Source organism: Ixodes scapularis, unplaced genomic scaffold, assembly GCF_016920785.2.
Source record: "Ixodes scapularis isolate PalLabHiFi unplaced genomic scaffold, ASM1692078v2 PGA_scaffold1__304_contigs__length_218370807, whole genome shotgun sequence".
Lineage (NCBI taxonomy): Eukaryota > Metazoa > Arthropoda > Arachnida > Ixodida > Ixodidae > Ixodes > Ixodes scapularis.
In genome coordinates, this window is record NW_024609846.1 from 84704286 (window position 1) to 84717976 (window position 13691).

Here is a 13691-nt window from a genome sequence, read left to right on the forward strand (position 1 = left end):
CCGTGTGGAGTTCCAACTTGTGCGCCTCGGGCATTGTAGCAGTAGGAGCCAGTGATGAGGTGAACGAGTCGTGAGTGGGATATCGAGCCATCATGTTGGATACACCAAAGACCGACAACAAGTGCGAGTGAGTGCTTATCTAGAAGCCGTGGTTGGGCGCCCTTTTTCTTCACCGACTTCGTTGTGTGCCTATGGCGAGTTCTAAACAGCGCGGGCGGTAGTATCTTTCGCTGACATAGTGGACGACTCGGGTAGCGTGTGTTGTCGTGGTCGCGAGCCGGTCAGCGTCCACCTGGGCTTCGGAGGCCGCTCTGTTATTGATTGTGGATGAGTCATACTGCATTCCTGGGAGTGCGTTCGGCTCGGTTCCGCGCGCCAGCGGGTTTTCGGCCGTTCTGAATGCCATTGCTCCTGCACTGCGTGGGACGAGCTCTGGGAAGCTTGGCCGCTCGCTGCTCGGGTGTAGTTCGGCTGTTGCCCAAGGACGCCGGAGACCGGATTCGCCGATTGCTCGAGCCCTGACGAAGGAAGAGAGACGGAACGGAAAAGCGGGCAGCGGTCGGAACCGAGCAAATGCGAGTTCCGGTAACAGCTTGGACCTCCTGTTTCTCGGGGTTAGTGCGCGACGACGACGGCAACATAAAACGTCAATATTGTGAGCGGTTCTTGGTTGACGTGCTCGCTCGTGCGAGTAGGTTTTTGGCGAGCGCTGCTTTCGCTTTCGGGGTTTAACTTTTTACAAGTGTACTCTGCCGGTGCATAGCCACTAAACCTCTATCAGACACTCTCCTCCCACTGATAACGTGCCGACGTGCCGCTGTCGAGGCAAAGGACAAAGCGACTGCGGTACTACATAAGGAAATAATTTATCTAACATATCTTCCGTGCGGATCGAGTTCGGTGCAAGTTTGCTGCTAATGTGAATTTCTTTTGTAAATTTCTTGGGGATATCTTGACAGCGCGCTTAGAAAAAAAAAAAACGAGGACAAGGAACAAGACAAACAGGCATGCAAACTTTTTGTACTTTTTTCGGTGAAAGAGTGCGGTGTCAAAATTGAAGTTCTAGATGGTCCAAGGGTGCCCAGTGGCGTCCGAAATATTCGAGGGAAGTTGGGAATGGAGGATTGTTATGGGAGGGGGAGGGCCTTGCCCCTTTCCCGCCGTTCCATCGCGGCTGGGCCAACTGGGCTAAACCGTGCTGTATGTCAAGCTTGACATATGTGGCATACTGAACAGCAGTGGCACTGAAGATATTGTGCAAGTTTACACAAGCAAGTGTAACCTTACGATGTATTTTCACCTCAAGAACCATAGTGAAAAAAGTCTGGCTCCTAGCTGAACATTACTAATTTACCCCGTTTATCTGGACAATAAAGATATATTTAGGTGAATTTTAGATTAGATATATATGTTATCTTATCTATAGACGCACAGGCTCCAAGCGCTAGAAGCTTTAACTTTTTCCTCGGACAATCAAATCTCGTAGGAACTACATCACATCCCTTATGAACAATACACAAAACATGCTTTTTTTCTTGAGGTGAAAATGGGTGCAGATGATGTTTATTATACCGACGTTTCACTAATTAGTGCCGCCGCGCAGAAAGTTAATTTTATTGGAATTCTCTATGCTGCAGTTGGGTCGACCCCTTCCAATTTTACTCCGCCTTCTCCATCGTTGTGTACACTGCAACCTTAATTAATCTTTTTTTTTTAATGTTCTTTGTTGTGGGAAGCATTTGCCCAGTTGTGGCCAGTACCCTATGCAGGTAGTAAATAATTACTGAATATTACAAGAGGCATTGAGCACATTACTGATACAACGGGGTCAGTGCTGCATGCAACCACACGATGGCGAGTGTAATCCCCTGCAGTGGCCGCTCATGAGAGAGCCTACTTGCCAAGGGTCTCTCCATATCTCTCTTGTGGCACCTCTGCATTCAGCGTTATCGGCATTCATGGCCATTGAGAGAGAGTGCTGCAGTCCAAATAATATTGCAAGGGTGTTGATCAGTGGCACAATTAATAGACTCAAGTATGCTAGGCTAATATCACTCTCCACTCAGAGCTGTAGATACTTGTCGTTATGGTGCCTAAAACGCGTTGATTGGTGTGTTTACCACGTCCTCGAGGTGACCCCCCGATTTTTGCTTAATAATGAATGGAGGATATACCAATGGCTGTGCCCTTTAAATCGTGCAGTAGCTTGCGCCACCTATCTTAGAAACTACATACCAAAAGCATGACTCCTTCCTTTGAGCCTCATATCATAAATGTGTCATGTTGTTGCCTGTCCTTATCTTGGCGGTGGCACAGCAGCAGAGGTGGATGAGGTAGACACCTGTTCTACTGTAGGTCGCTCTGCAACCAGACTGTCGGTGGAAACCAAAGCAGACATTAGTTGGGACACTGCGACGACAGTCTTTCTCGCCAGCATTTCTGCAACCAGCAGTTAGGATCGCAGCGTCTAACAGCATGGCGCACCGGCTCCTGCGACACAATTTGTTGCCACTTAGGGTTCACTTTCAATGCGTGGGCGAGATAGGACGGTAGACAATGCAGTTGAATACGCCTTCCAGGCACTGTAGTTATTAAGTCACAATTCTCCGTGCCACCATGCTGGTGGTCGGGGTGACCTTGGCGGAACAAGCTCCCTCTCTTGCAGACGGGGGACCACAACATGAGCGGCTGCCGCACGGAGTCCCGCATCCCCGTGGCGGCACGCAGGGCAGACGGCGGCCCCGAGGCCCTCTCCGTGGGGCCCTTGTCGGGGTCCCCCAAGTGGGCACGCATCAAGGACCGCTTCGAGGGACCACCGGGACAGGGAGTGGATTGCGGCTCCGAGGCGCACGTGGCCAGGGGAACCGCCATGGGCGAGTTCAAGTCCGCCAAGATGGCGGCCAGGCGCCTCATGAACAGCCACCCGAGGAATGACACGCACAGAGCAAAGCCCGGCTGCAGTCCGGTGCGCGACCGGAGCATCGTTGGCCCGAGCAGCGCATTGTCTGGAACCGTCTCGCGTTCGGATGTCACCATAGCAGGACGCGAACGGCGGCACCCCGTGTCCTCGGAACAAACCCAGTGCGTTGTCGTCAACAGCCCAAAGGCAAGAGCCATTCGTCCGAAAGGCATCGCGGTTTTACAGTCTTGTGGCACCGGCTCAGAGGAGCGTCTGGTGACGACAGACCGCGTCAAACTTATGAACAGGCCGTATCTTCGCTCTCATAGCTTTTCCAGCAAGCTTCCTTCGGGCACTTTGTCGGTCGCGGAGTCAAAGAACACCGAGCATTCCAGTTCCACGTCGCCTGCGGAGGACCGTCTGCCCGGAAAACCCTCCGAAAATAGCTGCGTAACTACGAGACCGTCGTGCGCGATACCCGTTACGCAGACAGAGACAGACGTGACCTCGCCACCGTCCTCTGCTGACTGCGCTCTACGCGAGTGCCAGGCGGGGACTTCCAAAGTGGCGTCACTCGCAATGAGTTTCGAGAACCTCCTCCTAGGTGATACGCGGGAGGGCAACCAGGCCCATTTACAGAGAGGTGCCTTCTGCAATCGCTCGCTTCCCCTCGAAACCTTCCAAGATGCGAAGGCGACATTCAGAAAGCGACTAAACATTCCCATCAACGGCGTCGTGCGGAAGCCGTGCCGCATCATTGGTAAGTCTCGTCGGACGCCGTCGCCCCCTGGTGATAGGTCGAGCGATCTGCCGCGGGCCTTGGTCAGACGAAGCAGTTCCCTGATTGGTCACACGTCCTACTCGAGAACTCGTGAGTCAGTTGCAGAGAGTCACGCGTCCGCCGTCGTCGAGCGGCCCTCCACGAGTCGCTTGGAGGCCACGACGGACGGCGGTGCAGCCCACCCGTCGTGGACCTCCCCGTCTCCCAGCTGCGAGGGAAACGAGAAGAAATTGAGTGCAGTTCAGCTGGCCGTGCTAAACCTGGAAGCTCGAAGCCAAGCCGCGTTGGAGAAAAGCGGCAAGCTCAGCTTTTCAAGTTCCTATCTGGAATCTGTAAAACTAAAGCCGGCTCCTTCGAATTCCGCTGTCCAAGAATTGTCGTCTAAGCGGTCTGTGCAGAGGCCACCGTTGCCCACTGCTCGCCCCGCGACACTGCCCTCTTCATCTTCATCGTCAGGTACGAGCCCTTCTGTCAGGGACATGCTGGACGTGGAGGACCTCGAGCCCTTCCACTCTTCCCATGTGTCGTCTGCAGTTCTTGCTTTGTATTCGAATGTCGTCTCCACCGTGCACAAGGAACAGCCCACAAACGAGGACGAGCAGTGGAGCAAGCGGTCTGCCGAGTCAGCGCCAGCAACCGGCGCTGTACGTCCCAACCAGTCGTTCCTATGGACGTTGCAGCAGACGACGCGGGCTCCCGTCAACGGTTCGTGCGACGAGCTGTCCGACGCTGTCATGCTGCCCGGCAAGACCCGGTCTTCCTCCGCTCTAGCGGGCACTGGAAACTACTCCTCACTTTGGGAGTCCATTGCTGGCCGCCCGGCGACGAACCATGTTGGGGCGTCGAGCAAACCAGGTGAGTCACAAAAAGCCCTTTCTGGGAGCTCTTTTGTACCCTTGGCATTCTACCCAAAATGCCGAGCTGTAGTGGTCGGTATGGTCGCAAACGGGCTGAAAACGATAGGTTGTCTCTTTCGAATTCCATGCCTCCAGCAAGTGCTCTGTGTTTTCTGCCATATTTTTAGTTGCATGCGCACGCTTAAGGCTGACGAGACGTTCAAGTGTTACTGAAGGTAGGGTGCCCACGCTGGAGATGGAACAGCTAAAAGACCCTTCTGCCATTGTCATCTTGTCGGTCACTAAAAGCAGGGTGAGGCAGTGGAGGGGCAGAGCTATGTCCCTATCGCTGCTGCACAAGCCGGTTTCAAGTGGAACTGACAAAAGGGTAGGTGCAGCAAAAGCTGGAACCAGGAGAAGGATCGTGGAGCTGGAGGGTTAGGACCTGAGCGAGAAACTGTTAAACAACATGTTACAATGTGTAGAGTTGGGCGAATATCAAATTTTTGGTCGCGAATCGATTATGATTATTGAAACATGACTGGAAATTTAATTTGAATATATTTAAATATGTATAGCGTATTTTCTGGGCTATAGTTCGTGAACAATACATTTTTAAAAGTTGAAATTTTAGGCTGTGCGGACTTTCTACGCGTGCGGACTATACAGGAATTGTGTTGTTCAAGATTGTTCATTATGACGAGACGTGACGGATCTTGTGAATAAAAGAGTATTCTAATAATTATTTGTGTATAATACAAGCTTCTTTGTGAGCTAAGAAAGCAGACATTTGTCAAGGTGTGCCAATTTCGCCTCTCACTGGAACAACATCCACCTATGTCCGCAATGCCGGTGACTTCGTTAAATGCATGTTGGAAGTGAAGGTCAACAGGGAACACAGCATGGTGTCGTTCGATGTCGTGTCCCTCTTTACCAGCGTTTCAGTACCCCTGGCAGTCTGCTCAGCCAAAGCGGTTCTCGAATCAGATTCCAAACTCAGCACCAGAACCAGCCTCAGCGTGGACGAGCTGTGCCGCCTTCTTGATTTCTGTCTCCGCAGCACCTACGTTTGCTTTAAAGGGTCTTTTACAAACAAACCAGCGGAACTGCGATGGGTGCATTCATATCTGTCACCACTGCAAATTTGACAATGGAAAGCAGAGAACAAAGAGCGCTACAGTCCTTTACCAACAGACCTGAGGTGTTCATGCGTTATCTGGACGACTCTTTTTTATATTGAAAACATCAGAAGTTGATAAGTTCCTGGCTTACCTCAACTCCATCGAGCCCGACGTCCAGTTCACCGTGGAACGGGAAAAAGACAACACTTTACCATTCCTTGATGTACTGGTGAAGAGGCAAGGGGAGGAGATGAAGTTTTCGGTATACCGGAAGCCCACTCACACCGGACACTACCTTAATTTTAAGTCGAACCATCCAACGAGTCACAAGGCATCAGTCGTTGCAACACTCATGTCTAGGGCGGCTGTTATCTGTTCTTCAGAAACTGACAGAAAAAGCGAGGAGCAGAGTGTGATTACTGATCTGAAAAAGAATGGCTACCCCACAAGGTTCATCCAACAAGTCACTAAACGTACGGTTCACGCTTGCCAAAACCCACAACCAAAGGGAGCTGCGCCGCATCGCCCCATCACGCGCATCAGCGTTCCCTACGTTCAAGGTACTAGTGAAGCACTATCACGGGTGCTCGCAAAACAAGGCATTCACGTGGCTCACAAACCGGTATCCACTCTCGGACGATTCATGCCCCGACCAAAAGATCGCCCCCCGGAAGGAAAAAGCACCGGGAATTGTTTACCGGATCCCCTGCTTAAAATGTCCTGCATCTTATATTGGCAAAACAAAGAACTTTACAGAAAGGTTACGCCAGCACAAGAACGATGTACGCAAATTCGACTGAGAACGCAGTGCTCTTGCGGAGCACAGTGACACCTTTGACCATCCGATAGACTTCGCGAACGCGTCTGTTCTTGATGTTGAAACCAATCCCTGAAAAAGACATCACCTTGAATTATGGCACATCCAAAATACACCAGGAAATATCAACAGATCTATGGGTACCTTACCATCTGTGGACTACGGCACGTGATTAGAAAAACACTGGATGGCAAGGCGGAAGCGCATTTAGAAGATATTCGTACCACCAAAGAAGACGAGGTTGCTCCCACGCACGAGATCAATCGCCCCTGAAGAAGAAACCGAACTGGTTTTGAAACGTTGGGTCCGAGTAATTTTTGGTTGGAGTCAAATATTTTTCTATTATCACTTCCCAACCAGACAGACGTCTGTCAAAGATGTTTACCTTCAAACCATGGTTAGATGTCTTTAGAAAGCGTGCCTATGAAAAGGAACACTTTTGATATTTAAAAAACATTATCTAAAAAAAAAGCCTTTCCACTCTGGTGAAAAAGGAAGACCTGCGAAGCTGTACTATGGGGGAATGAAGTAATGGCTGGCCGCAAGTCGGCAAGCCAGAGTGGAAAGGCTCGAAAGGTTGCCACCATCTATGAGCGACGGCGGTAGCCGTCCAGAGCTCTGTGTCATCATTTGTTCGCTGACGGACACAATCCTTTTAAGAGGAGTGTAACAGCCAAGGAAAGCATGAGTTGGCATTTATTTAGATAAAGTTTAAAGTTTTAATTTCCCACACTTTCCTTTCACATCGGGGATTAGACTGTAACTATTACCAAGGAAGGCTGGCCTACCATATTTTCAAGACAATAGTCTGCACCTGGTGCATAGTCCGCAGGGGCAAATTTGGGGTCAAAAATAAAAGTATTTGCTTGGATAGTCCGCACCCGGTACATAACCTGCACCCCGTGCATAGCCACCACTTAGTGCCTAGTCCAAACGTAAAAAGTATCATACACAGCACACCTTGACAAATGCCTACTGTATTAGCTCATACACAAGCTTTATCGTAGATAGATCGACATTAATACATATAGTCCGTTACTCATAAAATCCTTCATGACTTGTCACGGTGAACGATCTAGAAAAAAAACAAATCCTTGTATAGTTTTCACCTGTAGATAGTCTGCGGAGACAATCGAGCCAACTGAGGAGCTCCGACAGGTCATCTCTTCTCCTAACACGCTGGTGCAAAGCAGGGAATAGTGATGCTCACATGCTGGTGAGAAGCAGTGAAGCTTGATGCCAGAACACTGGTGGCAATTGGTGAAGTTTGATGCAAGAGGTCAAATTATTCTGAAGACATTATTCATAATCTTTTTACTATTTGAAAAGCTTGACTACTTTGTACAGTAAATGTGTGCTGTAAATTGAATCGAATAGCAAACATTCCAGAAATGTTGACATTTTGCTCGATTTGTATGCATATAATGCATAGAAGTTGATTTGCATAATTCACATAAATTAGATCTTTGTGGCGAAATTGAAGTCATTGAAAGTGTATTGATGTAAATGAAGTGTCTGCTGGAACTTATAAACTGCTTGAATCACTTTAGAAAGCCACACAACAATGTATAGGCACTTGAGTACTTTTACAACATGTGCAGAAGCAGTCAAATGGAACTTGTACTGTTTCGACGTTCGTGTCACTTTCTGGAGCTACTGGCACAAAGCTTTTCCCATTAGATGCTATTGCATCATAAGCAATCCCTGGGTAGCCTCATTACAACTTCACCTCAGCCTTGCTAAGCCAGGCAAGGGGGTGGGGAGTGGTGTGGCTACATGTATGCACATCTTAGGGTGGTGACATTAGACCAGTTTGATCTGTGATATTTTTTCTTTCTCTAGAATGCGTGAAAGGGCATTTCCCGGCAAAAGCTCTTAGCACTGACTGTTCTACGACAGCATTTTGTTTTTTCTGTTTTTTTTGTAATTTTCCTGCGAGCATGTGCTGTCCGCATCGGGTACTGTAAGGAGTGGCATCACCCAAAACAGAAGAACATTGAGGCACGCTATTGGGGAGCACCTCGGTAGAAGGGCATTGCTTGCTTCTGTTGTGGGGAGCACCTCTGTTCAAGGCTATGCTGGCAAACATGTCGAACTACTACACAGATGTTGCTCCTATGCCCATGAGTGGAGCATTTTTCTTTTGACAGGTCGGAAATTGTTTGAATGATTCTTTGCAGAAACCACCACGGATGGCTCATCCGCTAGCAACGATAATGACGGCAGCAAAGTCGACAGTTGGTGAGACTGCTTTTGCATTTCACGGTAATGACTGCCAGAGGTATCTTAAAAATTGTAATGGTAAAACAAGCTTTTTTGAAGTGACAGCAATGAATTAAAAGAGTATGAATTCATGAGATTCCACTCTACTACAGCACGATTTGTACGTTACAGACGCTTTCAGCACACGTCTGAGCAGAATCACCAATGCTGACCTCCTCTTTTCTTGCCGAGATATTGAGCCATTGAAACGGGCGTTGCTGAGTCTGTACAAAGGACTGCATTGGAGTACACTGTGCCTTTAGGATGACACTAACTTGTCATGCTACCTTTGTGAGGAAGTAAAGCGAATCGAATAAGTGAAAATAACAAGTGGAGGTCAGTCATAACAGCACCCATGCACAGCTGCCTAAAAGTGCCTATACGGCTTTCTGGTGCCCCTCTAGCGACACTACTACTGCTACATACGCTCTTTTCACTCGCCTCAAAGGACAGAAGATGGAATGGTCTCATCAGGTCAGCAGTCATAAAACTTGTTCTAAACGTTTGTTGCTCTTTGATATCTGAGACGCTTTTGCCGAGCTGCTGCAATGAAGCACATAATTGCTCCGAGCTTAGAGGAGGGTGAAAATAAGGCAGTGTGCCAGTGGTTGTGTGGGTTGGGATGGTGAGCTGACGCAGTGGCCTTACAGCATGCAGGAAGGGCAGCATCACTGGACCCACACTCTGCGAGGCTTGGCTTCTCTTCCTCCGGACAGGGCCCATGAAGAGATGGCTTGGGAGCTGGTAAGAGCTCTCTCTCTGAGGCTGCCCTTTCTGGGACAGTTCCTAACAGTTAGTGGCCCTGCCTACAACACTCTCTCTGATTTTATAAGGGCTCTCTTCCTGACTTGAGAGGGGCAGGCTGGTACAGTCGCATACCATTGGCTGTTGTGCCTGCCAACTCCTAACGTCAAACAAGCGTTGCCCATGGCTCGAAGATGACCACCACATGTCGACGAATGTTGTGCCTTAGTGAAGCAGGTTGCATTTATCACTGAAGGAGCGAAACATTACGTGCTTTTCTATAAAGCTGTGTTCCTTCTTTTTTTTTTTTGTAACATAGTAGTGTATTTTGTTAGGCTGGCCCTCCTGCAGAACTGTGACGACAAAACATATATTCACCAGTGAAATTTAGTGGGCTTGCCTACCACTAAATTGCCCGATAAATTTAGTGGGCTTTTGTCCCATTAAATTTAACAAGACGTAACCCCACACCGCAAGTAACACCGAGTGCTCCTTATGTGACCAAAGACTTTCAGGACGCCACACTTGCATCCGTAGGACAAGAACATATTCAACGTACTACGAGATTTGCTAAGGCAGGATTTAAAGCGGAGCACTTTTGTCATACCTTACAAAAGTTGTCTTATGTAGAATATACTTACAGCAATCAAATGGTTGGTGCCACCACGATGTGACTCACCACTAAATTAAGTAGGATGTAAGTTAGTAAATTTTTTGTTTCATTTTTTGTTTCCTTGTTTATACTTGTATGAAGTTTTTTAAGATGAGAAGCCTAAACCAACCTATTGATTGCTTAGGGTGACATATGCTACTGACCATTGTAAAAAATTTCAGCTTGCAATCGTCAGTCTTGGGGGAAGGTAAAGTGCAATGTAACAGTTAATTCCTACTAGAGTAAAGAATACATCGGGAGAAACATTTCAAATTCAGGCGGTCGACGAGACTCGCTCTCGGCGACAACAACTCAATGCTTTTTCTCGAGACAAACAATCGCCCAGCTCGCTCGTTTCCTTTGAATTGACCGAACCTTTCTTGGTGCGCCCTCGCTCCCAAAAGACATTAACATGGCGTAACATATTACCGCTTAACCAGGTTGACACAGGGGACAGCAGTTCGTCGTCCACGACCTACGAGCACCTGTACGAGCCCATCTACGACGTGCTCGAGGAAGAGGGGAGGCCACCGCCCGATGTGGTTCCCGACACGGACGACGTCTATGCCCACCAGGTGCCTTCCTTGCTCCTCCTCCTCTGTTTTTGCTCGTCGCAGCTACTGTCGCCAACGGGATGGGAACGACGGAGTGTCTCTTTCCGACATGGAGGTAGAAAGTTTCTGGAGGCGACATGGCGCCACCGGAGGGAAAGCCAGAGGTGTGGAGGGACATGGCCCTAACGATGACCAAAGCCAAGCGATGCTATTGGATGAGAAGGAGAGCAGACTTAGCGCGAATAGCTGTTTTGGTCACCCTCACGCATGCCCGAGGGGACAAAACAGCTGTCCAAGTCAGCTCTCCTTTTCGTCCAATAGCATCTCTTGGTTTGGTCGTCGTTGGGGGCGTGTCCCTCCATATCCTGGCTTCACCTCTGGGGGCGTCATGTTGCCTCCAGAAACTTCTTATCTCCATGCTTTCCGACGATTGGCCTCAAGCACGTGCTCATTGTTTTCCGTCGCACATTGGCTGCGTCGGTTGATTGCCGAGGTCCGTTGATGCGCTGCCCGGTTGATCGCCGACGTCGTCTATATTTCCAGGCGATGCCAGGAGCTAAAAGTTGTGAGAAAACTTTGCAAAATAGTAGGATGGCAGATACTGTATTAAGACACAAAGGCATTTGGAGACATGATTATCATGACCGCCACATGCCTTCGTGCCGTGGCTACAGAGTACCGTGGCACTTTTACCGCTTGCGTCTACCTTTACCGCCTCTCACCAGAGTGCACGCGTCAAGCTTCACCGCTTTGCACCGGAGTGCTAGGAGCAGCGGCTGACATGGGAGCGCCTGGGTTAGCGTGATAGGCTCGGAAATTATGCTCGCTACTATTACTGGTCTACTTTCCTTGATCTTGATTGTAGATGTAATTTTATAAATGCTGTGCCGAGAATAGCGAATATGCTTGTTTTTGATGGCGCTTTATGGAAGTTATATTTATTTTCTAAATAAACCACCGAGTATACAAGGGGAGGGGAGTGAGGCTTTATCCCAACTAAAGCTTTGCTCTATGATTTATTTTTCAATAATTTTTTTTAATTTATTGTAAATGGAATTTACCTTGATTAGAGCCTTGTTTCTAAAAAAGAATGCTCCATGTTAATGGGCTGAACGTAAGGGTGCAAACGAGCTGGTGAGTATTAAGCATGAAAAAGAATGGAGTCTGAGGGTAAAAATAACACATACACTAAAAGGGGAAAAATATGACACATACGCTAAAAGGATCTTTTAGTGTATGTGTTGTTTTTACCTGCAGTCTCGGGGTTTTCGTCACGCTCGCACTTTTTTGCACCCTTTCTGCTGCTGTTAGAAAAGGTAATAAGTAATATGCTCCAGTAACAGAGAGGAGTTCTAAGTCATTATCAAATATGAACTCATTTAACGACGCAATCAATTTTTTTTAATCTTCAAGTGATATGGTAAAAGATTTTGGCACCTGCTCCAAAAGCGTCAGTGCCTGCTTCAAACCAATGTTTTGCCTGCTACAGAACCTGCTCCAAAATGTCAAATGCCGCTTCCCTCACTGATATTAGAGATTTTTGAATATTCGAAAAATTACAAATAATGTAGTGTAGTGCAAATACTCGGAAGTTTCGAATAGTGGTTTCGAATAATATGCTATTCGATGTTCGCTCCAAGATGGACTGCGGTATTCATACTTTTCAAAGTGTTGATTGCGGCAGGTTAGTTCCGTTGAGTGCGCTTTTCACCGAGCATCTGTGCACTGCAGTGAAGTAATATCCATAAAACTCAAGAGCTTCGCGTGTATTTCTTTCCCGCAGAGCGCAGGTGCTTGATGAGAAGTGCACTCAGTGGGGCCAACCCTCCGCGCGATTAAGCGCGAAACACATGTACATTAGCCGTCCGATCCGACGTCCGACCACGCAATACGACGGTCGGAGGCGAGGGTTTTCAACACTCTCTGATGCCTCGAAAACCCTCGCCCCCCAAGGTCATTCCGGCAGTCCGCACGTCGGATCGGAAGGTTTCGTCGTATGTGTGTTTCGCGCTTTATGCAAGAGTATATGTATGTTAGGCAACAATGTCTTGACAAGCCGCATTCATCCTTCATGCTTGTTAAATTTTTTTTTGGTCAATTTTTTAAGTGAAGAAAGGATATTTGCATATAGCAAACAGATTTATAAATCCCCTTGATTAGGATAGCTGCAAAAAATTTGTCATTTACATGCAGAAGCGGATACATATAGTTATATTAAGATTAACTGAGCTTAGAAGTGGACAAGTGGGAGGTTGGGAACAACTTTCATGAGTTCAGCTGGATTTTTGTTTAAGCATTGTGCACAGTAGTGAAACTATTCAATATTCTATTCGAAAATCTTCAGCAAAAAGCAATATTTGCTTGAATTTGCATCAAACTTAAAATCCGCTATTCGCACACGCTTAGAATAATGCTTTCGGAATTCTCAGATCTTCCACACCAAGCTTTATTGTTTTGCACCAACGCTTCCGTTTCAAGCTTCATTGCCTTGCACCAGCGTTTTTGGGGAAACAGTTGACTTGCCAGGACATCTCTGTTGGTTCGATGGGCTCGCAAATATTGCATAATATTCTAGGTTAGCCTGCTTTGGTTGCAATTATAGGCCGAACGTTAATCTAAAAACAAAAAAACTAAAGGCAATACAGAAAGAACCACCGATGGCTTGTTCGCACTAAAACCCATTCACACTTGCGTTCGCTTACGACCAAGTTCTCGTGATCTCCTACGACGGTAGAACACATTGGCAAGCTGGCGTCATCAATGAGATGGCCTTGGAACTGTATTTCACTAGGGCGGAGGCTTTGTGATACCTGGGAGTTCAAATGTGCTTACTTTCTAGGAGAAATAGTTGCTTATAACATTGTCAAAAGCTTTTCGAGCCAAGAAAGAAAGAACGATGCGCCAAAAAAGATGGGAAATGTATGAAAATGTATGCAGATGCACGGCCACCTGATGCTCCAGCGTGATCTCTCGTGGTAAGAGATCCCAAGAGCTTTAAGACACTTGGTCATAAGCAGTCGCAGGA

General features: G+C 47.8%; 1 protein-coding gene across 3 annotated transcripts in view; it reads left to right on the forward strand.

Annotated features, from left to right (window-relative positions):
- Positions 1-150: 150 nt before the first annotated feature.
- LOC8023508 overlaps positions 151-13691 on the forward strand; it is a 48236-nt gene continuing 34695 nt past the window's right edge. Inside the window, exons 1-5 of one of the 3 annotated variants that reach the window (XM_029992733.4) lie at positions 151-585; positions 2666-4535; positions 8635-8695; positions 9367-9460; positions 10553-10687. In XM_029992733.4, coding sequence (XP_029848593.2) covers positions 574-585; positions 2666-4535; positions 8635-8695; positions 9367-9460; positions 10553-10687 — 2172 coding nt within the window. In that variant the 5' untranslated portion in view covers positions 151-573. Of the gene's footprint in view, positions 615-831; positions 1006-2665; positions 4536-8634; positions 8696-9366; positions 9461-10552; positions 10688-13691 lie in introns of those variants that run through there. The other 2 variants (XM_029992736.4, XM_029992737.4) reach the window with 2 other exon arrangements.